Here is a 25,272-nt window from a genome sequence, read left to right as displayed (position 1 = left end):
AGAATAAAATAGAGAATCACTAAAAAGCTAATTTATTTCTGTCATTCAGTTCAAAACATCAAACTCATTTCATTTAGATTTATTACACAGTGATATATGTCTTTTATTCTTCTGTTCATTCAGGCTTACAGCTATGAAAATCCCATGAAATATGAAACAAAACATATTAAATCACATTAATACAAACTAAAATCCTAATCAGGACAGAAATCATCTTTGAATGCCAGTTTACATAAAAAATATTAATATGGTGATTAATATTGTTAAAATTTCCCAGGCTTCATTTTTGAAAAATGTATGTCTGAATATCTTTCAGGGAATTTTATTGTAAATGTTTAAAGAACCTAGTTTAATCAGAAGTTCTTAAAATATCTTTCCCCTGATTAGATTGGGAAAACAGTCGTTGAGTCATGCTTTTATTTTGAAAGCAGGTCAGTAAACGTGAATGCCTCCTAGTACTCCAGCAAACTGAAGGATTCTCTGTTATAGTCAACAGGATACATTAAATTATCCCGACTAACCGCACTTTCTACCACCAAATCTGCAACACGCCTGACTTCTTTAGCAAAATGAACGTTGTATTTTTTTTTTTACCAGCAAACCATCCATTTTATTTATTAGAAATTAAGATAAAAACATACAAGTCGCTGCCTTTTTAACTTACCTCAGACCTGTCCTGCAGCAGGAGAAAATGAGACGGAAATTGCACCGTGCTTCATGAAGTTCTTATGTAGTTGGCGCCTTTACTGATCATGTGAACCTGAACCAAAACTACTTCTATAATAACTTCCATAATAGCTGTTAGTGGTTGAAACTCCATCGGTTTTGGAGGTGAACTGCTTTTCCCAGGGGTGCTCTTTACTAGTGAATTTCAACCCCATGGCAACAACTAATCACTTGGCAGTGGTGGCTATGGCCACCCTTGGCTCCAGCCCTGCTCCAGGATCTTGATTTTCAAATGAAATGCAAAATTTACTTTAATCTGAAGATGACTTTGGACCAGAGAGCAAAAGCCCCTTCCCTTTTCTTTTTAGCCAAGGTAAGAAGCTTCTGATGTGTCCTCCTCAGGGATGGCTTAACACAAGGAAGACGACGAGTGTATCCAGTGTCCTGGATACACCTGTGTGGTGGCTCTTGAATAAATTATTTCAATCTTGAATAGGTTTTGATTCACAATCTTTTCAAAGGCTGTGGAGACCCCTGTTGCTTGTTTACCATTTCAATAAAATGTTTTCCTTCCACTAAATTTTACATTAATATGCATTGATACAGAAATCTGAATGCCCAGCTTCTTTAGCAATGACCTTTTGTAGCTTACCTTCCTTCTGGAGCTTGTCAATCATGACTGGCTGTTATATATTCAGACTTCTACTCTAACTTATGAACCTTTCCAAAAAAATAGAAGAAGTAAAAGAAGAATAATACATCTTTATTTTTGGAGGTAGGGTCATTCACAACCTTATAGCATTTAACAAATATAGTGTTTTAAATAATTTGTGAATAAAGACAAACAGCTTTAGAAATAATGACATAAAAACAGTTCACTTTTATCTTAAATATGTTGGAATTAAAGATAATGTAAAATTTTATTGTGCCAATATGAATAATCTGTGAATTAAGTTGCATTACGTTTTTTGGTGAGTGCTGTAATTGTATATCAGCTTTATGGAAATGCTCAATAATAAAACCCACAAGAAAAGTAACTGAAGGCTGAATTTACAAACAATTCAAACCTAAAAAAAGAAAACAATCATTGTAACAACCAATTTTCTTTTTTCTACTTCAGTTTGATTCATAATCCTCCTTAAGCAACTTCCTATATTACTGAGTTTCTTCCGATTATACATATAAACACTCAACCGGAAGTGAAAGCAGCTACCGCTGAGTCTTCTTCCCTCAGTAACAGCATCAACTCAGAAAATTGTTCTTACAATGACCTGGTAGCAGTCAAATACGGTACGTTTACTGATTTGAATCACATCAGAGTTTTCTTTGTTTCTCAGCGTCCAGATCAGATTAAGCTAAAGAAGAAAAGACATATTTCCTTAAGATAACAGTACTTGTTAGAGTTCTTTAGGCCCAGTTATTTGCTTTTCTGCAGTGAAAGAACACCATGTGGACACAGATTTATAAGAGCACAACAAACTGTAACAACCTTGTCTAGAAATGTCACGCTCTCTCCCTCACATGGTTCAACCATCCTGACGGGAACGTTGGAAGATAATATTTTGAATGTGTTGCAAACAGCACCAATAATTCTCTTAACATGGTCTCTAAGGTGTGCTAGCTGTCTCGTTTCCTCAGTGGTCTTCAGATCCAGCTCACGGCAGCCGTCTGGTGATGACGCTTTGACTTCAGCACACATCATGCTCACACTTTCCTCCACGTTAAAACCTCGACCTGCCAGAACTATGTCACCTAGCAGCAGTTTGTCCAGCAGACCACAGCTCTCTGTGACTTCTATATCACTGCTGCACCCACTCCGGCCTCTGGAGATGAAGGAAATAACTCCTTGTGGTGTGATGCCAGTGACATATTTCACTGTGCGACTGTGTTGGTCCCATGACTCAATATTGGACAGTGTCTTTGCAGATACTTCAAAGCAATCAACAACGACAGTGAGCTGTCCTCCAAACGTCTCCACGAAAAGCCGAGGCATGCTGACCCACACCCGCTCTCTGTCCGGCCAGTGCACGAGTGAAGACATGCGGGCATATAAAGCAGCGACTGTGTCCTCGAATGCAGCAATAGCAGTTTCTGGGTGCACATTAAACAAATGGCTTATGCGGTCCATCGGAAAATTCAGCTTCAGAGACATTAATGTGAGAAGAACCATCTGAAAGTGAGTCAACTTTGTTACTCCCTGAGGAAGGAAAGGTTTGATGTAGCGCAACAAAACTTGAAAAGTGGAATGGCTCTGAAGTCCAGTGTAATATTTTACCTTTTTTTCACCCTGTAAGAACAGTTCTGTAAGTTTAATTTCAGTAAATTCACCTTTCAGACATGTGATTTGCTCAAGCGCACACTGGTCAAGCATATTATCCTCGACAGGTTGTGGGAGGCCAGTTTCCTCCTGTTTCTCCTCTTCCTCTTCATCCTCTTCGTATTTTAAAACAACCTCGACTGTATGTGGAGTCACCTGCTGCTCTTCTTCTTGTCTGACCTGACTGTGGCCCAGCAGCAAAGATGGTTTCCAGTCAGGATGGGACTCTAGCATTTCATATGCTGGTTTTCCTGGAAACACAGTAACTGAGTTAATAGAGTTGAATTCAATGGCCTCTCATTGGACCAAAGCACAATCAGGACAAGAATGACATCAACCATAGAAAAACACTAGGGCTGCAAATAACTACTATTTTGTCTATTTATTGATTAATAATCAGATAGCAAAAGGTACTTAATAGGAGAATTTTTTTTTACAGATTTTGAACCAGGAGAAGCTGAAACTATTCCACTTGAGGAGGTCTGGATAGAGCATATTTACAGAAAAAGAAAGTTTTTCATCTTAAATGCAACATTTTATCATATTTTGTACTATTTTGGCCTAATTACTGCCCTGTGTGGATTGTTCTTTCAGCAAATGGCATGTTTTAGAGTCTGAATACTCCAGTTAACGATTATTTAATAACTAAATTAGTTGACGATAATTTCAATAATCGATTAATCTCATTAACTGTTTCAGCCCTAAAAATCACAGACTTCATGCTGATCAAAAAAAAATATATAAACAAACTGGGTAGCTTTATGAGGTAAAAAACTAAGTACACCTCATGGTCAAACAGCTCGTAGACCCAGCTTTAACAGTAATATGTTTTGCTAGTAGAGTAGCCGTTTTCAGGCAGCTGACCGGCAGTGTGCAGGAACAGGCGTGGAAGAGGCACTGCTGCCTTCTATGATCCATACAGCTGGAGAAAACAACCACCACACGAGCCCTTGTTCCGGGATCTCATTACAAGGACTTTAAACTGTATGAATACTATGAATCTACTGTAACTGGCACACCTTGATATACCTCAAACACATTTTAAATTAGCTACTTTTTACTTTTACATAAGGAAACATATCTGCCACCCAGGCGACAGAGAAAATAGCTTTATCGGGTTATAACCTGAACTTTTTTTGTTATTACAGGCTAAATATGTATATTATATTAACGTGATATTATATTGTACGAACATGAAAAGTACATTGTTAGAATAATAGTTATAACGTGATATAGCTATTTTTGTTATACTTGTAATTTCATCTGTTCTTAAGTACAATTGCATCGTAACAACTGTGCTTTTAACTTACTTGTATTAGTAGTCTTTTCACTTCTCCATATTGTATCTTTGAGTATCTAATATGGACTGTTTTACTTGATTTGTTTCTTTGCTGCAGACAAACCAGAAACCTTCAGGCGGTAGAGAATGTTTAACAACCAGATGTGTCAACTACAGGTCCTTCTCAAAATATTAGCATATTGAGATAAAGTTAATTATTTTCCATAATGTCATGATAAAAATTTAACATTCATATATTATAGATTTATTGCACACCAACTGAAATATTTCAGGTCTTTTATTGTCTTAATACGGATGATTTTGGCATACAGCTCATGAAAACCCAAAATTCCTATCTCACAAAATTAGCATATCATTAAAAGGGTCTCTAAACGAGCTATGAACCTAATCATCTGAATCAACGAGTTAACTCTAAACACCTGCAAAAGATTCCTGAGGCCTTTAAAACTCCCAGCCTGGTTCATCACTCAAAACCCCAATCATGGGTAAGACTGCCGACCTGACTGCTGTCCAGAAGGCCACTATTGACACCCTCAAGCAAGAGGGTAAGACACAGAAAGACATTTCTGAACGAATAGGCTGTTCCCAGAGTGCTGTATCAAGGCACCTCAGTGGGAAGTCTGTGGGAAGGAAAAAGTGTGGCAGAAAACGCTGCACAACGAGAAGAGGTGACCGGACCCTGAGGAAGATTGTGGAGAAGGGCCGATTCCAGACCTTGGGGGACCTGTGGAAGCAGTGGACTGAGTCTGGAGTAGAAACATCCAGAGCCACCGTGCACAGGCGTGTGCAGGAAATGGGCTACAGGTGCCGCATTCCCCAGGTCAAGCCACTTTTGAACCAGAAACAGCGGCAGAAGCGCCTGACCTGGGCTACAGAGAAGCAGCACTGGACTGTTGCTCAGTGGTCCAAAGTACTTTTTTCGGATGAAAGCAAATTCTGCATGTCATTCGGAAATCAAGGTGCCAGAGTCTGGAGGAAGATTGGGGAGAAGGAAATGCCAAAATGCCAGAAGTCCAGTGTCAAGTACCCACAGTCAGTGATGGTCTGGGGTGCCGTGTCAGCTGCTGGTGTTGGTCCACTGTGTTTTATCAAGGGCAGGGTCAATGCAGCTAGCTATCAGGAGATTTTGGAGCACTTTATGCTTCCATCTGCTGTAAAAGCTTTATGGAGATGAAGATTTCATTTTTCAGCACGACCTGGCACCTGCTCACAGTGTCAAAACCACTGGTAAATGGTTTACTGACCATGGTATCACTGTGCTCAATTGGCCTGCCAACTCTCCTGACCTGAACCCCATAGAGAATCTGTGGGATATTGTGAAGAGAACGTTGAGAGACTCAAGACCCAACACTCTGGATGAGCTAAAGGCCGCTATCGAAGCATCCTGGGCCTCCAGAAGACCTCAGCAGTGCCACAGGCTGATTGCCTCCATGCCACGCCGCATTGAAGCAGTCATTTCTGCAAAAGGATTCCCGACCAAGTATTGAGTGCCTAACTGTACATGATTATTTGAAGGTTGACGTTTTTTGTATTAAAAACACTTTTATTTTATTGGTCGGATGAAATATGCTAATTTTGTGAGATAGGAATTTTGGGTTTTCATGAGCTGTTTGCCAAAATCATCTGTATTAAGACAATAAAAGACCTGAAATATTTCAATTAGTGTGCAATGAATCTAAAATATATGAATGTTAAATTTTCATCATGACATTATGGAAAACAATGAACTTTATTATATGCTAATATTTTGAGAAGGACCTGTAGACATGGGTTTAGACATGATTTCTGTCTGTGCTTAGAAAATCTCATCACCAGGGGTGCATTCACGGTCTCTTCGTAAAAGAGGAAACCTCGGTGCGAAATGTTTCCTTACAACGTGTAGTGTAAATAAGTCATGGTCGAATAAAAGTTCACATGTACTTGTGGTTATTAAAGTGATAGCTCACCTGAATGAAAATGCAGGGAACAGACCCTTTTTGATGGTAAAATACGGTCGAAAGTGATGTCTCTCCGTCCCACTGCTGCTACCCAGGCCATCCGGTGTCTCCTCGTCACCTCCGCCACAGGTTCCTCTTGATGTTTCTTCCACTTCGGAAAGCAAAAGAAACGCACTCCGTTGTTTAGTTTCGCTCCAGTCTTACCGTGTGAACGGCTGGGACAGCCGTAAATGCAGCAGCGATGGCCTGTCATGTCAGCGTCTCACCACAAAGACCCACACTCAACATGAAAGACAACACAGGTACAACCCTACCAATATGGCGGATCTGACGTCGCTCCTTCTCCGTCGCCACTCATTCTTCTTCTTCTATTTTTTTTATGGCGGTTTGCAAACAACTTTTAGGTGCATTACCGCCACCTTGCAGATTGGAGTATGGACCAGACGTTAAACTATTATAATTGTCCCATAATACCTGTTCTTAGAAAACTAAAAATACTGTTAAAAACTACATCCCCAGATGATCTCTGAAACAAGTCCCTAATGTCTAATTTATTTTTATTCCTACTTAAATCTCTAAGTAATACCTCTCTTTCCTGAACATATTACATTCTAAAAAAAATATGTTACACTGTTTCTAACTTTCCACAATAATTACAACCTGTATTATGTTTATTATTTTAAGAGTACTATTTAATCCTGTATGTCCAAACCTCATTCTAGATATAATATCTTCTTTTTTACTTCTATTGCATTTCCTAAATTCCCCAACTTTTTTTTTTTTTTTTTGGATGCTATAATAAAATCTAGCATTGCCTCCTCTATCCCACTGTTCTTGCCATTTCTTCTTGATATACATTTTAATAATATTCGTTACCTCATTTTTACTTTTTTTAATATTTAAATCAACCATATTCTTTTTTGCTGCACTCTTAGCAAAACTATCAGCCAACTCATTTCCTACCACACCAATGTGGGCAGGAATCCAAACTAGTTTAACATAAGAACCATCATTTTTAATCCTAAAAATTGAGTTAATTATATCCAATATAATATCTTCCCTTGAATCTGAATTTAACTCTAGAATACTTATTAATGCACTACTTGAATCTGAACAAATTAAAACCTCCCTCTCTTCTATTTCCTCAATCTATTCTAAAGCCATTAAAGTAGCCATTAATTCACCTGTATACACTGTCAATTTTTCTGTTATTCTTTTATTTCTCATAATATTTAAATCCGGAATTAGAAATGCTATACCTGCTTTTCGCCACTCATTCCTCTTCTTGGCTTTGTTTTGAGAGTAGATTTACTGCCACCCACTGGATTGTGGTGTTTTACAGGCCAAGAAAATAATCATGCCTGTTCTTTAAAAAAATAAAAGTGGTAAACTTGACACAATTCATAACATTTGCTCAAGAATGGGGGCTATTATGAAATGTATTTTGATAAAATTATGTTCTTTTCAGCAGTAATTACTGCTTGAGACCTATCTTCCATTAACATGCTTAACAGTTTGTTTACCATTTATGAAATGCACATTAGTATTTGATGCTTGCGTCATTTCTTAGTTATATCAAGTCCAGTCTGTCCTATTTTTAGATGAGCAAGTATTGTTTCCTCCTTCCCTACCTCCAATAATCTTTACTCCTCTTTTAAAATTGACATAGATGCCCCCCTCCCCCAGTGTTGCTAAAGGATACAGTAAATTATTGACTATCGATTTAGTAAGTCTTAAATGTTTTTGAACTGTCTTGACCTTTTTGATCCACTATTCATTGAAAGTGACAAATAAAAGCCAACTTGGAAGTCTGAGGAATATTTTAGGTAGCTGGAAAACCACATTTGAGCTTATTTAATAACAATAGATTTTTGAAGGAAAATCATAGACAAAAAATAACAAGTCAAATGCAGCCACATTCTGTTCTTTAAATTCTTTAACAAATGTTTATTTTATTGAAGGGAAAAAGCCATCCAAACCAATAGGAAAAAATAATTTCCCTCTAAACTTAAAAATGGGTTGTATCACTCTTAGGTAACAACTTAACTCATCAAGAATTTGTGATAACTGGCATCAGTTCTGGACATGTGGAGAGATTATTGTGTACTTTTGTTATTTTTTTGCAGATTTGCTTTAATTTAGCCAGATTGGACAGTTTGGAAGCACAAATAGCCTGCAAAGGTCATGCCATTGCATTTTAATGAGATTTATGTCTGAACTTTAACTGGGCCCTTCCAAAATTGTCCTGTTGCTGTTCTCCCAACCCCACCCCACCACCCCTTTAGCTATTTCGGAAATAAAAATTAGAAATGATTAAATTCTCCAGTCCTAGAATTGCCACCTCTGCTAGGCTTTGAGGATCAATACTGTTTTGAGAAAAAGACTAATGGCAACGATGCATAAAAAAAATGCCAACATTTGTAAAAAAAAAAGTTCCCAAAATGTTTTTAATTTCAGTTAGAAATGGTAAAAACCTGTTGTAAAGCTCTGAGGTTTGTAATTTTTTATGTCAATATGACATTGAGGGCAGTGCTTTTCTTTCACTTCCAGTAAACCACTGCTTTCAGGAATTAAAACTATTTGCTTCAAATCTTCACGGGCACAGGTTGTTAGTAAACTAAAGCAAAGAAATAATTACAGTTGGCTCCCTCTAGTGTGCATAAAATGTAACCGCAAAAAACAATTGAGATCAACAGTAACCTTCCAACAAAACTCACTAAAAAATAAATTTGTCTTTATTTATTTCAGGAATTTAAACTAAGATATAAAAACACATGAGACCAAACATGTTAAGTCTTTGTCAATTAGGCTTATCAAAATATTTCTATGTGCTAAATGGCACCATAATGACAGCTTTTAAAGATATTGTTTTTTTTGTGTTTTTAAATACATGAGTCCATATGCATTTCCTTGGTATTTAGTAGGATTGTTGTTTAAACTGTTTGACTCTGGCTAAGTGTTTTGGGTCTCCTTCCACAAGTTTCTAACAATAACTTACTGGAGTTTTGGCTCATTCCTCCCGATGTTATGATTTGGGGTTGTTTGGTTTTTGGTTTCTGGTTTTTTCTTATGTTTTTCAGTTAAGGTTTTGACTCGTTCTTAGATTTTGAATCAGGCTTCTGTTATTTTCCTGGTCATGCTTTAGTTTTGTCGTTTTGTTGATGTTTTGTCAAGTTTGGTTTTCGGATCTGGTTATGCTTTTGCTTCATGTTTTTTCTAGTTTCTGTTAGTTTGTGTTCAAGAGTCTCTGTTTTTGCCACAGCCAAGTTTTGTTCTGTCTGTCAATTAAGTTTATTCGGTCCACCTGCACCATGTTAATCAGTTTTGTTTTCCACCTGTACCATGCTCCGGAAACATTCTCTAACCAAGTCTTGTTTTTTTTTTATCATGCCTGCCCGTTTGTTTTGTTCCTGCCTCCTGCTGAGTGAGAGTTTTTGTTATTAAATCTTTTGCACTTACCGTCATGCTGCCTTCTGGTCTGCATTCTGGGGTCCTATATCAAGTAAACCATAACAGAATGTTTCCGCCATCAATGACAGAACAGGTGTGTATATATGGAGCATGGTACAGGTGGAAAACAAAACTGATTAACATGGTGCAGGTGGACCGAATAAACTTAATTGACAGACAGACTCTTGAACACAAACGAACAGAAACTAGAAAAAACATGAAGCAAAAGCATAACGAGATCCGAAAACCAAACTTGACAAAACATCAACAAAACGACAAAACTAAAGCATGACCAGGACGGTTTTTACGTTACCCTTCCCTCTAACGCTAGCATGGAAGTGTTTAAAAATAATACCAGTTCGAGTTTCCGTGTAAATTTAGCTCAACATATTGATTTAGAAGGCCAATGGTTGGTTGCATTAGCAGAGATTTCATATCCTCATACATGGCATAATTTACCGGATTATGATGCCTACTTTGAATGGAGGAAGGTTGGTGATGTGGAGATCAATACGCAAAGGATCAGAAGTGGCTACTATAACAGCGTTATTCAACTCAAGACAGAGATGGAAATGTTTTTCAAAAAAATGAACTCGGGTATCCGCATTAAATTCAGCAAAGTTCAAAAGAGATTTCCATTTCAAGCAAGCGGTCCGTATGAAATACGCTTCTTCAACACTCTAGCTTATATGATGGGCGTGAAACCAGGGGAATGGATTCATGTATCTGAACCAAAACTGGCTCCTTTTCCGGCAGATATAAAGGCTGGTTTCTATCACCTATACTGTTACAGCGACGTGGTCAGCCCACAAATAGTAGGCGACACTTTTGCGCCTTTACTGCGGACCGTCAAAGTACAAGTCCTTCTCAAAATATTAGCATATTGTGATAAAGTTCATTATTTTCCATAATGTCATGATGAAAATTTAACATTCATATATTTTAGATTCATTGCACACTAACTGAAATATTTCAGGTCTTTTATTGTCTTAATACGGATGATTTTGGCATACAGCTCATGAAAACCCAAAATTCCTATCTCACAAAATTAGCATATTTCATCCGACCAATAAAAGAAAAGTGTTTTTAATACAAAAAACGTCAACCTTCAAATAATCATATACAGTTATGCACTCAATACTTGGTCGGGAATCCTTTTGCAGAAATGACTGCTTCAATGCGGCGTGGCATGGAGGCAATCAGCCTGTGGCACTGCTGAGGTCTTATGGAGGCCCAGGATGCTTCAATAGCGGCCTTTAGCTCATCCAGAGTGTTGGGTCTTGAGTCTCTCAACGTTCTCTTCACAACATCCCACAGATTCTCTATGGGGTTCAGGTCAGGAGAGTTGGCAGGCCAATTGAGCACAGTGATACCATGGTCAGTAAACCATTTACCAGTGGTTTTGGCACTGTGAGCAGGTGCCAGGTCGTGCTGAAAAATGAAATCTTCATCTCCATAAAGCTTTTCAGCAGATGGAAGCATGAAGTGCTCCAAAACCTCCTGATAGCTAGCTGCATTGACCCTGCCCTTGATAAAACACAGTGGACCAACACCAGCAGCTGACACGGCACCCCAGACCATCACTGACTGTGGGTACTTGACACTGGACTTCTGGCATTTTGGCATTTCCTTCTCCACAGTCTTCCTCCAGACTCTGGCACCTTGATTTCCGAATGACATGCAGAATTTGCTTTCATCCGAAAAAAGTACTTTGGACCACTGAGCAACAGTCCAGTGCTGCTTCTCTGTAGCCCAGGTCAGGCGCTTCTGCCGCTGTTTCTGGTTCAAAAGTGGCTTGACCTGGGGAATGCGGCACCTGTAGCCCATTTCCTGCACACGCCTGTGCACGGTGGCTCTGGATGTTTCTACTCCAGACTCAGTCCACTGGTTCCGCAGGTCCCCCAAGGTCTGGAATCGGCCCTTCTCCACAATCTTCCTCAGGGTCCGGTCACCTCTTCTCGTTGTGCAGCGTTTTCTGCCACACTTTTTCCTTCCCACAGACTTCCCACTGAGGTGCCTTGATACAGCACTCTGGGAACAGCCTATTCGTTCAGAAATTACTTTCTGTGTCTTACCCTCTTGCTTGAGGGTGTCAATAGTGGCCTTCTGGACAGCAGTCAGGTCGGCAGTCTTACCCATGATTGGGGTTTTGAGTAATGAACCAGGCTGGGAGTTTTAAAGGCCTCAGGAATCTTTTGCAGGTGTTTAGAGTTAACTCGTTGATTCAGATGATTAGGTTCATAGCTCGTTTAGAGACCCTTTTAATGATATGCTAATTTTGTGAGATAGGAATTTTGGGTTTTCATGAGCTGTATGTCAAAATCATCCGTATTAAGACAATAAAAGACCTGAAATATTTCAGTTAGTGTGCAATGAATCTAAAATATATGAATGTTCAATTTTCATCATGACATTATGGAAAATAATGAACTTTATCACAATATGCTAATATTTTGAGAAGGACCTGTACACTGCGACTTCAGTGATATGGTTACTCTGACATTTAACCCCGCCCACTACCTTCCAGTTTCCAGAAGACATATTGAAAATATCCATATAGAAATTAAATCGGACCAAAACGTTCCTGTAAATTTCGTCTATGGAAAGACCGTCGTAAGACTACACTTCAAACCGGTGATATCACAACGTAGCCTGAGATAAATTTTATTTGTATAAACTATTCCAGAGATATGTATATAACCTCTAAGACTGATTGGTTATTATTCATATTACCCTGGTCCTTCAACACTGCATCAAGCAGGCAAGAGAGAACATGGCACATCTAAGTCTGAGACGTGATCCAAATCGCTTTGTAAATTACTATGTAAGTCAATCAGGAGGTAATCTGCCAGGGTTTTATGGGGCCCCGGTCATGTACGGACGCGGAATTGGATCATCATTTTCAAAATTATTCCGCTTCGTATCCCCTCTGGTTAAAAAAGGATTTGCTATTGCAAAACCCCATCTTAAAACGGCTGCATCAAATATCGCTTCGGATGTCATCGGTAGAGCCGTGAGTAAAATGAGTGGTTCTACACACACTGACGGTCAAGAAGGTTCAGGAATTATGGTTTTATCCAAAAGACCCAGAACAAGACCCCCTGGTGATCGTTTAAGGACGGTTAAAAAACAACGACAAACGCGAAAAAGGAGATCAGTCGCAGCTGGCAAACGAAGAGGAAGGAAGTCATCCGCAAGTTTTGATATATTTAAATAATGGCTATTTTACATAACAAATCATCAGAGTGCATGCTGGGAGAGCTGGACTTATTTTCTGCCCCGATGACACAGCTATCGATCGAAGATAAAATTTACACCAAGATCCAGCCTTTATCAGCAATCACCGATGGAGGGCCGATCGAGTTTTTCATTCCGGGAGACGGAGAAAAGTATCTGGATCTCAACGATACGCTGTTGCATCTCAGAGTGAAAATTACTAACGAGAATGGAACAAACCTGCCAGATGATGCACCTGTAGGGCTCATCAACTACCCGTTAAACACCATCTTCAGTCAGTGTGATGTCACTCTTGTTGATCGATTGATTTCACAATCCAGCACTACACATCCATACAGAGCCATGATTGAGACATTGTTAAACTTTTCTGAGGATTCTTTAAAAACCCAGTTTAGCTCTGGTCTTTTTTATAAAGACACTGCAGGTGCTCTGAACTCTATTGTTACAACTAACGGCCCTAACCAAGGTCTTAACAGCAGAGCAGGCTTTACGGAAAATTCCAGGGAGGTACATCTCCTAGGCCCCCTGCATGCCGACATATTTTTCTGTGAGAGACTTCTTTTAAACTCTGTTGACCTCAAAATTAAACTTACAAGAGCCAACGATGCCTTTTGTCTCATGGCCGCAAGAGACTCCACTTACAAACTCAGGATATTAGGAGCATCTCTTTTTATCAAAAACGTTTCTGTCTCTCCAGCTGTACGACTGGGGCACACTACAGCTTTAATGAAAGCGAATGCTCTGTATCCACTTTCACGTGTGAATGTAAAAACATATTCCATCCCTGAAAATTCAAGGGTATGCAACCAAGAGAATCTTTTCTTAGGCGTCTTTCCCAAGTATGTGGTGATTGCGTTACTGGATCATGACGCTTTTACAGGAACACGCAATCTCAATCCGTTTGACTTTAATCATTTTGATATGGAATATTTAGCTTTGTGTAAGGATGGCAGACAAATTCCTGCTAAAGCCTTCCAGCCCAATTTTAACCAAGGTCATTCAGTGAGAGAGTATTACAACTTGTTTACAGCTACAGGACGACATCTAAAAGATCTTCCACTGAGTATAACACGTCAGGAATTTAATCAAGGATACTCTCTATTCACATTTAATCTTAACCCGGGCGAGGACACAGATGCTCTATCTCCAGTTTCCAGTGGGAATTTAAGATTGGAAATGCGCTTCAGAAACCCGTTGCCTCATACCACCACGCTGATCATCTACGCTTGTTATGACTCTATTTTAGAGATTGATTCAAAGAGGCGTGTGCTGGTGGATTATTATTAATCTAATCAGGCATGAATAATCATGAAATTGAAAACATACTGCATCATCTGCTGGGAGATTTGTTTTGCGGTGTGTGGCCGTGCGACCAGCTGCCGCTGCTAGCTGACAAATTCCCAGGGCCGGCCTACTTTATTGTGAACACACATCCTTCACACATGCCGGGAGAACACTGGCTAGCTCTGACATTGGATGAGAATGGTCAATCCAGCTTTTTTGACTCTTATGGATTCTCTCCGGATTTCGAGTTCTACCCGTCAAGCATCGTAACATTTTTAGAAGACAGATCCTCAAAAATATTGTATCATAATAATCAGCTTCAAAACACTCTGTCCACTGTGTGCGGTCACCATTGCATTTTTTATCTATGTCATAGAGCGTGCGGATTATCAATGCAGCAAGTGTTGTCGAAATACACCGGAGATGTGATTAAAAATGATTTAATGGTATCTAACTTTGTGAAAAAATATCAGAAATGTGTCATTAATCAAAGTTGTACATTTTATACTCACGGAACATGTTCTTTGGAGATATTTATGGATTGTTATGGAATTTAAATTGTCTTTTTTTTTTTCATTGTTTGTTTTTTTTTTTTTCTTATGATTTAATATTTGTGTAATGATATCATATGTTAGTGTGTGAAGTAGAGAACGAAGTTAGACTTGAAAATATAATCAATAAATATTTTATTGAATAAAAGAAATAGGCTACATGTTTCATTTTTCTTATAACGGTTTATGGTGAAAATGTAATCCATCGGGGTGGTAGTGTCGTCTTACGAAGAGACTTTTTTGACTTCCCATCAGCATTTTTTGGATCTTCCAGCTCGGATCTCGACCAATGGGGAGAATTAGTTATCTGCCTTCTTCTTCTTTTTCTTCTCTGCTTAACGCTGGGGGGTGTACCACCATTTTCAATCGATGTACCCTCTGTTTTGAACCGTCTATATTCATCACGAGCATAAGGGTTAATGACTGAAGATATGGGGATGTTTACCTCTGACAAGGTATGTAGAAAGTCTGACCATCTTCGGGTTTGTGATGCTCCAGATTTTTTAAACGGAAGGATGAGATTTTTCAACAAGTCAATCATGTGGGACCCTTTTACAACATTCCCTTTAAATACAAATTCACCTCGCGAAGTCCAACTCTCACTTCTTTCGGATAATTTCATCAAAATGTACTCGGCATTTTTACGGTTATGCTTCGGTAGGCTTTTCAGTACATCCGTAACAATCTGATCCTTAGGGGCCTCGTACTGCCCTGGGCCTTGTTTTTCTTGGGACCGCTCATGTTCAGGAACCTCTGTGTCACGCTGCAGCGTCAAACTCACCCGCTGTTGTTCTTTCACACCTTGCTTGAGTAGAGTCAGATACCTCTGCAAAAGCGCATCGTATTTCTTGATTTTTTCATAAGAAGTCAAACCCGGCTCGTTTATTATCGCTCTCATTTCAGCATCCAAATTCTCCTCTGCCGTCTGTCTGATGGACGTGTCTGACTGGGTCAGACACTTGAATTGATGAGGGGAAATGAGAAGCATCTTCTGCGATGTTCTGAGAGACATTATTTCCTGATGATTCCACCCACTAGATCACCGATCAGGGGAGCAAGAGCCGTTAAGATGGGGAGAATAAAACCACCTCGTTGCTTTTTGAGAGCCAGCTGTTTAGTTTTTATTCCGTTTTTTTTTATCACCCAACAATCTGATGATTTTTCTTTGCTTCTTCAATTTCCGGTGTTGAGAGGGTGATAGTTTAATGTTACCTTTTAAAATATTCAGAGCAATCTCGCACAGAGCCTGAAGAAAGTCGGGAGAGCAGTGTGCGAGAATATCTTTGCGCTTCTGCGGAGTAGCCTGGTACAAAGCTCTGAATAATGGGACATTACTTTTTATATGTGCAGACATGATGACTTACTTTGTTCTGGGCACATACACAGCAGGCCACTGGTGAGGAAGTATGCCTATTCTCAGTCTGAAATGTTCTGGGCAGGTAGGCGTAAAATCGATGATTAAATATCCACGAGCTTCTCTCGTCGCATCTTCAAAACTGTCCAAGAAGAGACCCTTTTGAGATGGAAACATTTGGCGGGCTAGTATATTCAGCTGGAGTTTATCTCTCGGGTTCTTAAACAACACCATATAATTACAGTTCAAACTAATAGTGCGACTGAACTTTCCCTGATGAAAAACATTCTGCGTCAACATCATAACACTCATATTACGATGGTGACGAAACTGGGTAAAGACCTTCATCACGTTTTCATCATCTGAGGCTTGAGCAAAAACATCGTCTAGAATAATCAGATGATTCTGATCAGGAGGAAACAGGTTTTCATCTTCAAAAGAATGAGGCAATCCTTCCACAAATTTTATATTTTTATTCATCTTCTGCAATTCAGCATACATGGGTTGAAAAGAAGTGTAAATCCACACAATATTTTCTGGAACATCATCCATGACATGATTACAGTTCTGCAAAACACTTTTTACAAAAAAAGTTTTTCCACAACCACTGGGTCCTATTATCATACATGAGAAAGGCGCTCTAAATCTAGGATCAAAATCAACCTCCTGTAAATTGGCAGAATGCAACATTTTAATTTTTTTATTTTATCTTTCTTCTTCTTATGCTCTAATAACCAAAAGGCAGAGTTGTCCCGTCAGAAAAAAGGCATCTCTTGTCATACACCAACCGAAACCTTTTAACAAATGCAGCATTTCTTAAGAGGAATCTCTTTTTATCCCTCCTGATCGTGTACTGAGGGATTTCAATGACACCCTCACTTGACCTCTGTAAGTAGACCTCGACCAGCCCTTTGATGCTGTCCAAATTGACCCTCTCGCTGCATTCATGCGTCTGAGTGATACCTTTAGCACGTATCACTAGCTTTTTCTGGTTTTTGGTTTGATATGCATAACTCTTGGGTCCTGTTGATGCAAACTCCGAAATGCTGTCTCCCGCGAGCTCGTCAGTAAGATCACCCAGATAATTCCCCAACTTCAGAGGAGTTTCACCACTTTTTGTCACATAAATCAATCTGTCCTGCAATTGCTCCATGCTGCTGAGAAGTTTTAAACGCGCATAAGCGGTGGTGAATGCAGCAATAAACACATTGTTTACCTTGCTTGGGGGAGAGATGATACGTTTGCTGTAGTTCCACTGCACTACACACATTTCAGGGTTGAAGAAATGGAAATAGTTAACCCCGTATTTACTCGAGAACATGAAGCTGAAAAACTCATCAGGGTTAGGGATGACTGTGGTCTGAGACAGATCACTTCGCTGCGCAAACTTTCCCCAAAAGCTGTTTAAGCAGTTTTGCTACCTGTCTTTTGGCAGGGTTCACCTCGATTTTGCCTGCGTCTAATTGGATACCCTGGTGGAGTTTGTAGTCTGCTACATACTTTGACCTGCTCTCCTCATCCACCGCTTCAGATGGGTAGCCTGAAGCCTCCTGCTTACCCTTTAAAAAGCAGTAAATGTAACCTTTAAAGATTGTGTCGCTGGTCTTCTCAAAATGCCAAACTTCAGTGATTTTAGCTAGGCGATAACCACACTGCAACGCTTTACAAAACTCCACTCACCCACACACCTGTCAGAGCTCTGTCCTCATCATTATGCCTGCAGGGACCTGACTGGTTATTTATTTCAGCACATGTGCGGCAGAGAGTAAACACCAGTTTACCTTGGGATGTTCTGTAAGGCAAAACAGTGGAAAAAGAGAGCTCGTGGGGGGTAGACCACAGCTCTGACGAGGCCAAAGTAGCTGCTGGGGTCATCAAAATGTTTGTAAATGATGGTGGGGTGCCCGAGGGGAAAGACGCAGCTAGCATTTACATAGGGGTACAGAGATGTGTAATCCACATAGTGTACAGTTTCACCTGGCCCCGCTGTGTACCTCAACCTCATAGGACAGGTGCGTCCACCATACAGAGCATCTCGGTGTGATAGCGGTTCGGGTGCATTAACTTTCTCAAGAAAGCTGATCACCCCCTGGTGGGTTTTTTTCATTTCAGTCCACTCATGCTCCCAGATGACCTCGAGACGAAGACCGTACACAGTTTGGAGCACCTTGCTTCTCTCAACAGAGGCTGCGTAAAACTATTCAAATGCGACCCCTCTCAACGGACATTTGTCATGAGGCATGTAACACTTTTTACAGCCGTGGAAAAAACAGCCGTAAAATTCAAACGCAACTTTGACACCGTTAATTTCTGCATATCCATCCACAGAATATGGACCAATTTTCTTTTCCCCCCATGTTTAATGCATGTTCGATGTCAATTTTTCTGCTGTCTAAAATCCAGCCAAGCCATTGAATGGACGTGCTGGAAAACGTCTTACTACTACGTCTGTAGTCCAGAGGTGAGGGGATGGCCAAGGTTTTAGGAGGAAGAAAATTGTTTACAAAAACCTTCATGCAGGCTGAGGCTATCGTGACGCATTTAAGCGGATCCACACTTGTCTCCTTAAAGAACTCATCCCTGAATTTAACACAACCTTGATAAAGAATGTCCACATCATTTTTACAATAACGAAGAGCTTCCTTCTCAAAGTCAAAGACCCCTTTGCTCGCTTCTCTGTACCAGCTGCTAAACACCTGTTGTTCTTGAAGGCTCATGCGTTCTACAGCGTAGGAGGATGGAGGAGGAAAAGACCCCACATACTGGAGATGTTGCTCAGACGAGAATAGGTGGGGGAAAAAACCTTTGGCCTTATCACTAAAACCTAATGCTTTCAGCATTGCACTAAGCTTCATACACATGAAGGACAGACTATCAACGTATTTTAACCTGTAATCAGGGTCGGTTAAACAGAGAACTTTACTTCCCTGCATGATGAGATGAGGTTTAATGCCTAACTGCAGCATAGCTGTGAGAATCAGGTAGCTGTCATATCCCCGCGCGTTATGAGCTATTAAGGTGTACATCGGTCTCCTGAAATGGAGAAGTAATTTTTGGGTGCAATTCAATCCATAAGCATGCCATTTCTCACCTTTCAGCGTTTTAACACAGACCAGATAGGGGATGTGCACACTGTTCTCGTCAATGAAGCATTCAAAATCATAAAAAAACAGTTTATCATCTAACTGATTACAGGCTTGGGCGGTTTGAATGCAACACAGATGACCATCGCACGTCACATCTAAATCAGGAGGTATATTCTCACCGCAAATACGGCATTTTACATTACACACGTGTGGTTTATCCTGCTTGCTGATTGGAATAACGTATATCCTTTTGCACACCTTGCACAGTTTTACCAACTCACAGTCACTCATAGGCCTGTCAGCACTAGGTCTTTTGCGGGGTTCCCTGTGTCTACTGAAACAAGAAGAGTTACGACAGATTCTGTAACAACCTGCACAGGCGACAGGTTCGTTAATTTCACGCATACACTGGTATGAGTGACACACCGGACAATAGCCTTCACAATGGTGTGTCTGGCTTTTCATAGCTCCCGTAACAATCTGCACAGATGTGTCTCGATCCTATAAAACCCTTGAGATTTTTTATCCCATAGTAGTGACCTTGAAATAACAGCAGAAAGAGAGGGTTTGATCGATCAGGGAAACTGGTCTTAAATTTACACAGAGCTGCAGAGCCTGTAACGGTTCTGTGAAACACTACAATTTTTTTCTTTAGAATGTTTTCAAATTTACCAATGTTGCTGAAAGTTACTGCTGTCTGATCATCTAAACCAGCCCTGCGTTGCCACTCCCTTCCCAGCTCTAAAGCCTGATTATCAGTAAGGTTAGAGTCAGAGACGTGTGCAAGACTTATGGCAAAGCATAACTGATTACCGGTATTATCTACAATATACAGGTGACGCTTTTTCTTATTAATCAGTTCACAGTCTAACGTTCCTTTAACCTTACGTTTTGACCCTCCTGCAGGGTCATTAACTACCTGTAGAACAAATTCCAGGTTATTATCTGCAGGCATTTCAGCGTTGGACTGTACTAACTCATCCAGAAAATTCTCAAAAGCAGGCAGAATCATATTCCCATCATCGTTAATGGTAAACGTGACGTTACGTTTCAGATTTTCCCCGACTAATTCTAGCTGCACAACATCGTTACGTCTGGCTAAAGATCTTGCAGTATCGGCTAATTCAGTGAGAATATGCATGATGTTTATATAGATTGTAGCAAGATCAGGAACATGACCAGGGCAGGGAGGCGGGATGGTAAAAGGTCTCCTTATTTCAATGTTATTAAAACGTTCACGTTCAACAGTCACAGGAGGATCTCCCTCAATCTGATCAGGGTTGACTGCAACTTCTGGATTGAAATTGCCGCCATGCTGCCCAGTATGATCAACGGCGTGTGACGTTGAAGGAATTTGTAAGTCAGCTGATTTATTTTGCTGAAGGCTGGATGGAGATGGTGTTCTAATTAAATCTTCAACAGCCTGTTCTAATGAGCTAAAAAAGTCACCGTACAGATTTTGATTTATTACATTTTCACTGTTAGCAGGAGATGCATTTAACCCGATGTTATCTGCTACATCAGCATTAACAGGAATTTCATTAAGATGAACAACAACATTCCTTATCTCATTCAGCGCATGTGTGATCTGGCTTTCCATATTAACATGAGTATCAGAAGAAGAAGAAGAAGAAGAAGAAGACCCAGGGATCAGTTTAAATTACCTTGATATCAGCACAATGTTTCAGTAACAATGTCTGACATGCAGCCAAAAGCGTTAAACATGATGCTTTATTACAACGGTCACGTAAGGATAGGGGAACTCTCTGTCTTCGCTGTTGCTGTCCAAGTCTCGATGAAATCTGCTCCACCAACAACGTTGCCTCTGGAAAGATAAAGAAAAAAATAAATTAATGAAATATGCGAATTAATTCAGTAGGTAAATGAGTATAAGAAGAATTAAATTTACCATTCAATAAACCTCTAACAAGCCTCGCCCTGGTATACAGAGCACAGAGTCGCCGTCTTTTCCTCAATTTAAGATATTCTGTGAAACAAAATAAAGTTACCTTACAATGCAGGTCTTTTGAAAAAAAAAAAAAAAAAAATCTTGTTTCTGTGAAGATTTGGATAGAACAGAATTTGAATATAACCATAACTTACTCCGTACACGGGGTATTTGAACGGTTCCGGGCGGTTCCAGCTCTTCCTGCACTGAACTGGTACAGTTCTGCTTAATGTTATCAAGGCTTGGATTCTGGTTTAAATCATTCGATATATCTGTAAAATATTTGATCAGGGGTTAAAACAAGTCTGCAATATCGCATAGACCTGTGAAAACATATCCTTAGAAAAATATATATATATATATATATTTTTTTTTTTAGACTTACCGTATTTTCCGCACTATAAGGCGCACCGGATTATAAGGCGCACCTTCAATGAATGGCCTATTTTAGAACTTTTTTCATATATAGGGCGCACCGGATTATAAGGCGCATAGAATAGAAGCTACCGCAGTCAAACGTTTGACTGGGGTTGCGTTATGCATCCACTAGATGGAGCTGTGCTAAAGAGAATGTCAACAAAACAGTCAGATAAGTCAGTCAGTCAAACTTTATTAATACACTACAAACCAGCGTTCTGATAACTCCATTCACTCTCATGGTAAGGTCTCCTCTACATAGAATTCTATTGAATAGAGCCAACCGCACGTTAGGAATGCATTGGAGTCTATGAAGTTGAAGTTGAAATCAAACGTTAGTTAAAATGTGAAAGGGAACTTTTCCCTGATTCAGTAAACACGTAAAAGAAACAGTTTGATGCACTAAATCAAACGTTAGTACTGTTAACCTTTCCTGTTTCTGTCCCCTGACCGTAGTCTGATGACACAGGGGAGACGCTTTCTCCAGGGCCGAAGTTACTAGTTTCCTCGGGGTTAACTCCCTCACTCATACGTTGCTGAGTTGAGCATGAAGAAACAGCATCAAAACACTGAGTTGTTGACGAGATTCGGGGTTCTTTTTAATGACTTTGCAGCACGTAAAAACACAGGGCTTACAGACTCATACACCGCTGCTTCGGTCGCCGTCTCTACCCACCCCACACACACAATAATACCGACGTCACTCCTTCACTCTTGATTCTCAGCTACGGCAGCACACAGCGCCACCTCTGTCCGGAGGAGTAATGTCAACATCTTCCATACACACACACGAAACATACACCCCACACACTGAGCTTCTAATCACATATAGTTCAGGCAATTCCTGCAACAGTACATTCAAATGTTATACACACACAAGTGGTGTTGGACTAGGAGTAAGTACAGTACAGGTGTTTACCGCTATTACTTCAGCGACGCCCCTGACTACGGTAGCCGTAATGCTGCAAGCGGTGCAGCTTTGTAGTTTACCAGTCGTACTGAAACATTTTGACAGAGCGCCGTGTACAACCAAATTTTCACACCTCGTTTGATTGAAGGATGTACATTTAGTCTCTCTGGAGTGGTTTAAGGGGAAACATTTAAATGTGTTGGAATGGTCTAGTCAAAGTCCAGACCTCAATCCAATTGAGAATCTGTGGACACCATCCCACATAAGGGAGTTGTTGCATTTCTGCCTTGAGAAATGGGCAAAAAGCCCAGTGGCAAGATGTGGCAAGCTCACAGAGACTTATCCAAATCGACTTGCTGGTATCACAGCAAAAGGCTCAACAAAGTAAGGGGTGGGGAGGTTTGCAGGCAGGAGTTTTCTGTTGTTTTCTTCTATTTGTGGTTTGCTATGAAAAATAAACAGCGTGTTTATTTTTGAAATTAATTGTTTAGCATCCACACATGGTTTATTACCTGTTTTGTTGGCATTGTTTTGTCTGTCTGTCCGTCTGTGTGTTTGCAAAATATCTCAAATGTTATGAACGGATTCGATTTTGATGGAGATTAGAAGCACCTTCTGGAGCCAATTCTTTTTGAAGTATTCTTTACCATGTCATAAAATGACATGCACCAGTGACCCAATTGCTTTGGCAGATGTCTGTGCTCTCCGAGTGCTTTTTTCATTTTTTAAATAGAACACCCGGTGAACGAAGAACATCTTGTACCAGAACACCGCAAGCTTGTTTTCCTTTCAAGTTCAATTCAGTTCAGTTTGATTATTTAGCGCCAGTGTAGCAACAGTGGACAGTGGCTTGCATTGACTTTACAGCAATCCCTCATACTGAGCATGCATGTAGCAACAGTGGAAAAGAAAACCCCCTTTTAAAAGGAAAAAAAACCTCCAGCAGAACCAGAACCATGCTCAGTGTGAGCGGCCATCTGCCACGACTGAATGGGTGTTTGAGAGGACAGAGCAGAGACACAAATAACCAAGATGGCGCCGCAGATGGTCGCCTCGGCGTGTTGGTGCGCATTGTTTTGTTTTGTTTTTTGCTTTAAAACGGTCTTCTGTGATGGTACCCGGAGCTCTTTCACCAGAGAAGAACTCATGAACATCAGGGCTACTACACCAGAGGAATTATTTCCAACGTTACGATCACTGTTACACCACCATCAGAGACGCTTATCACGCCGTCCCACGTGCTGCACTGGGCCAATCCGACCACATCATGGTCCACCTGATTCCTGCATGCAGGCAGAAACTAAAGCTCTGCAAACCTGTTGTGAGGACGACAAGGAAGTGGAGCAGTGAGGCTGTGGAGAATCTCCAGGCGTGTTTAGGCTGTACAGACTGGGATGTGTTCAGGACTACTACCAACAGTCTGGACGAGTACACAGAGGCTGTGACTTCCTACATCAGCTTCTGTGAGGACAGCTGTGTACCATCATGCACCAGGGTGAGTTACAACAACGACAAACCCTGGTTCACAGCTAAACTCAGAAGGTTAAGACTAGATAAGGAAGAGGCCTTCAGGAGTGGGGACAAAGACATATACAGAGAGGCCAAGTACAAGTTTGGCAAGGCAGTGAAAGAGGCCAAATGACTGTACTCTGAGAAGCTCCAAAACCAGTTCTCAGCCAACGACTCTGCGTCTGTCTGGAAAGGGCTCAAGCAAATCACCAACTACAAGCCAAAAGCCCCCCACTCCATCAACGACCGACGCCTCGCCAACGACCTGAATGAGTTCTACTGCCGCTAGAAAGACAAAGGGACAGTCCTGCAACCATCCCCCACGACGCCCCCCAACAGCTGCAGCCACAATCCACCACCCCCATCTCTCCAACCTCAAGAGGGGCCTTGGCACCTCCAACCCCCACCCTGAAGTTCCCCCCCACCAGCCCCCTACCCACGCCGAGGACGGCTCTTTCCATCCAGGAGAGGGACGTAAACAAACTCTTCAGGAGACAGAACCCCCGGAAAGCTGCTGGTCCGGATTCTGTCTCACCAGCCAGCCTGAAGCACTGCACTGATCAGCTGTCTCCAGTCTTCACAGACATTTTTAACACCTCACTGGAGACATGTCATGTGCCAGCCTGCTTCAAGTCCTCCACCATCGTCCCTGTTCCCAAGAAGCCAAGGACCACAGGGCTTAATGACTTCAGACCCGTCGCCCTGACCTCTGTGGTGATGAAGTCCTTTGAGCGCCTTGTGCTCTCACACCTAAAAGACATCACCGACCCCCTCCTGGACCCCCTGCAGTTTGCCTACAGAGCCAACAGGTCTGTAGACGATGCAGTCAACCTAGCCCTTCACTTCATCCTCCGGCACCTGGACTCCACAGGAACCTACGCCAGGATCCTGTTTGTGGATTTCAGCTCTGCCTTCAACACCATCGTCCCAGTTCTGCTACAGGAGAAGCTCTCCCAGCTGAGTGTGCCCGACTCCACCTGCAGGTGGATCACTGACTTCCTGTCTGACAGGAAGCAGCGCGTGAGGCTGGGGAAGCATGTCTCTGACTCCCTGACCATCAGCACCGGTTCCCCCCAAGGCTGTGTTCTCTCTCCTCTGCTCTTCTCCCTGTACACCAACAGCTGCACCTCCAATCACCAGTCTGTCAAGCTTCTGAAGTTTGCGGACGACACCACCCTGATCGGACTCATCTCTGATGGTGACGAGTCCACGTACAGATGGGAGGTGGACCATCTGTTGGACTGGTGCAGCCAGAACAACCTTGAGCTCAACGCTCTAAAGACAGTGGAGATGGTTGTGGACTTCA

The 25,272-nt window shown here is 41.0% G+C and overlaps 1 protein-coding gene and 1 long non-coding RNA gene across 5 annotated transcripts; both read right to left on the bottom strand.

Moving 5' to 3' along the window:
- Positions 1–1,408: 1,408 nt before the first annotated feature.
- On the bottom strand, positions 1,409–9,738 carry LOC124870209. Of its 4 annotated transcripts, none has more exons than XM_047368747.1 (3): positions 9,680–9,738; positions 6,230–6,371; positions 1,409–3,234 (listed from the first exon to the last, which is right to left on the bottom strand). In XM_047368747.1, exons 1-3 carry the CDS (start codon positions 9,683–9,685, stop codon positions 2,084–2,086), a joined length of 1,299 nt encoding a protein of 432 aa, XP_047224703.1. In that variant the 5' UTR covers positions 9,686–9,738; the 3' UTR covers positions 1,409–2,083. The 4 variants fall into 4 exon arrangements, with proteins under 4 accessions (XP_047224703.1, XP_047224704.1, XP_047224705.1 ...); XM_047368748.1 differs by lacking the exon at positions 9,680–9,738 and adding an exon at positions 6,535–6,621; XM_047368749.1 differs by lacking the exon at positions 9,680–9,738 and having other exon boundaries at positions 1,409–2,757; positions 2,995–3,234; positions 6,230–6,528.
- Positions 9,739–20,841: 11,103 nt separating this feature from the next.
- LOC124869700 lies at positions 20,842–21,423 on the bottom strand. The gene is made up of 3 exons (XR_007038647.1): positions 21,286–21,423; positions 21,092–21,169; positions 20,842–21,007 (listed from the first exon to the last, which is right to left on the bottom strand). It is a non-coding gene; the product is annotated as an uncharacterized LOC124869700 (long non-coding RNA).
- Between the last annotated feature and the right edge of the window lie 3,849 nt (positions 21,424–25,272).

The sequence above is a fragment of the Girardinichthys multiradiatus genome, chromosome 6 (genome assembly GCF_021462225.1).
Source record: "Girardinichthys multiradiatus isolate DD_20200921_A chromosome 6, DD_fGirMul_XY1, whole genome shotgun sequence".
NCBI lineage: Eukaryota > Metazoa > Chordata > Actinopteri > Cyprinodontiformes > Goodeidae > Girardinichthys > Girardinichthys multiradiatus.
This window is presented reverse-complemented; position numbering and strand designations above follow the sequence as displayed.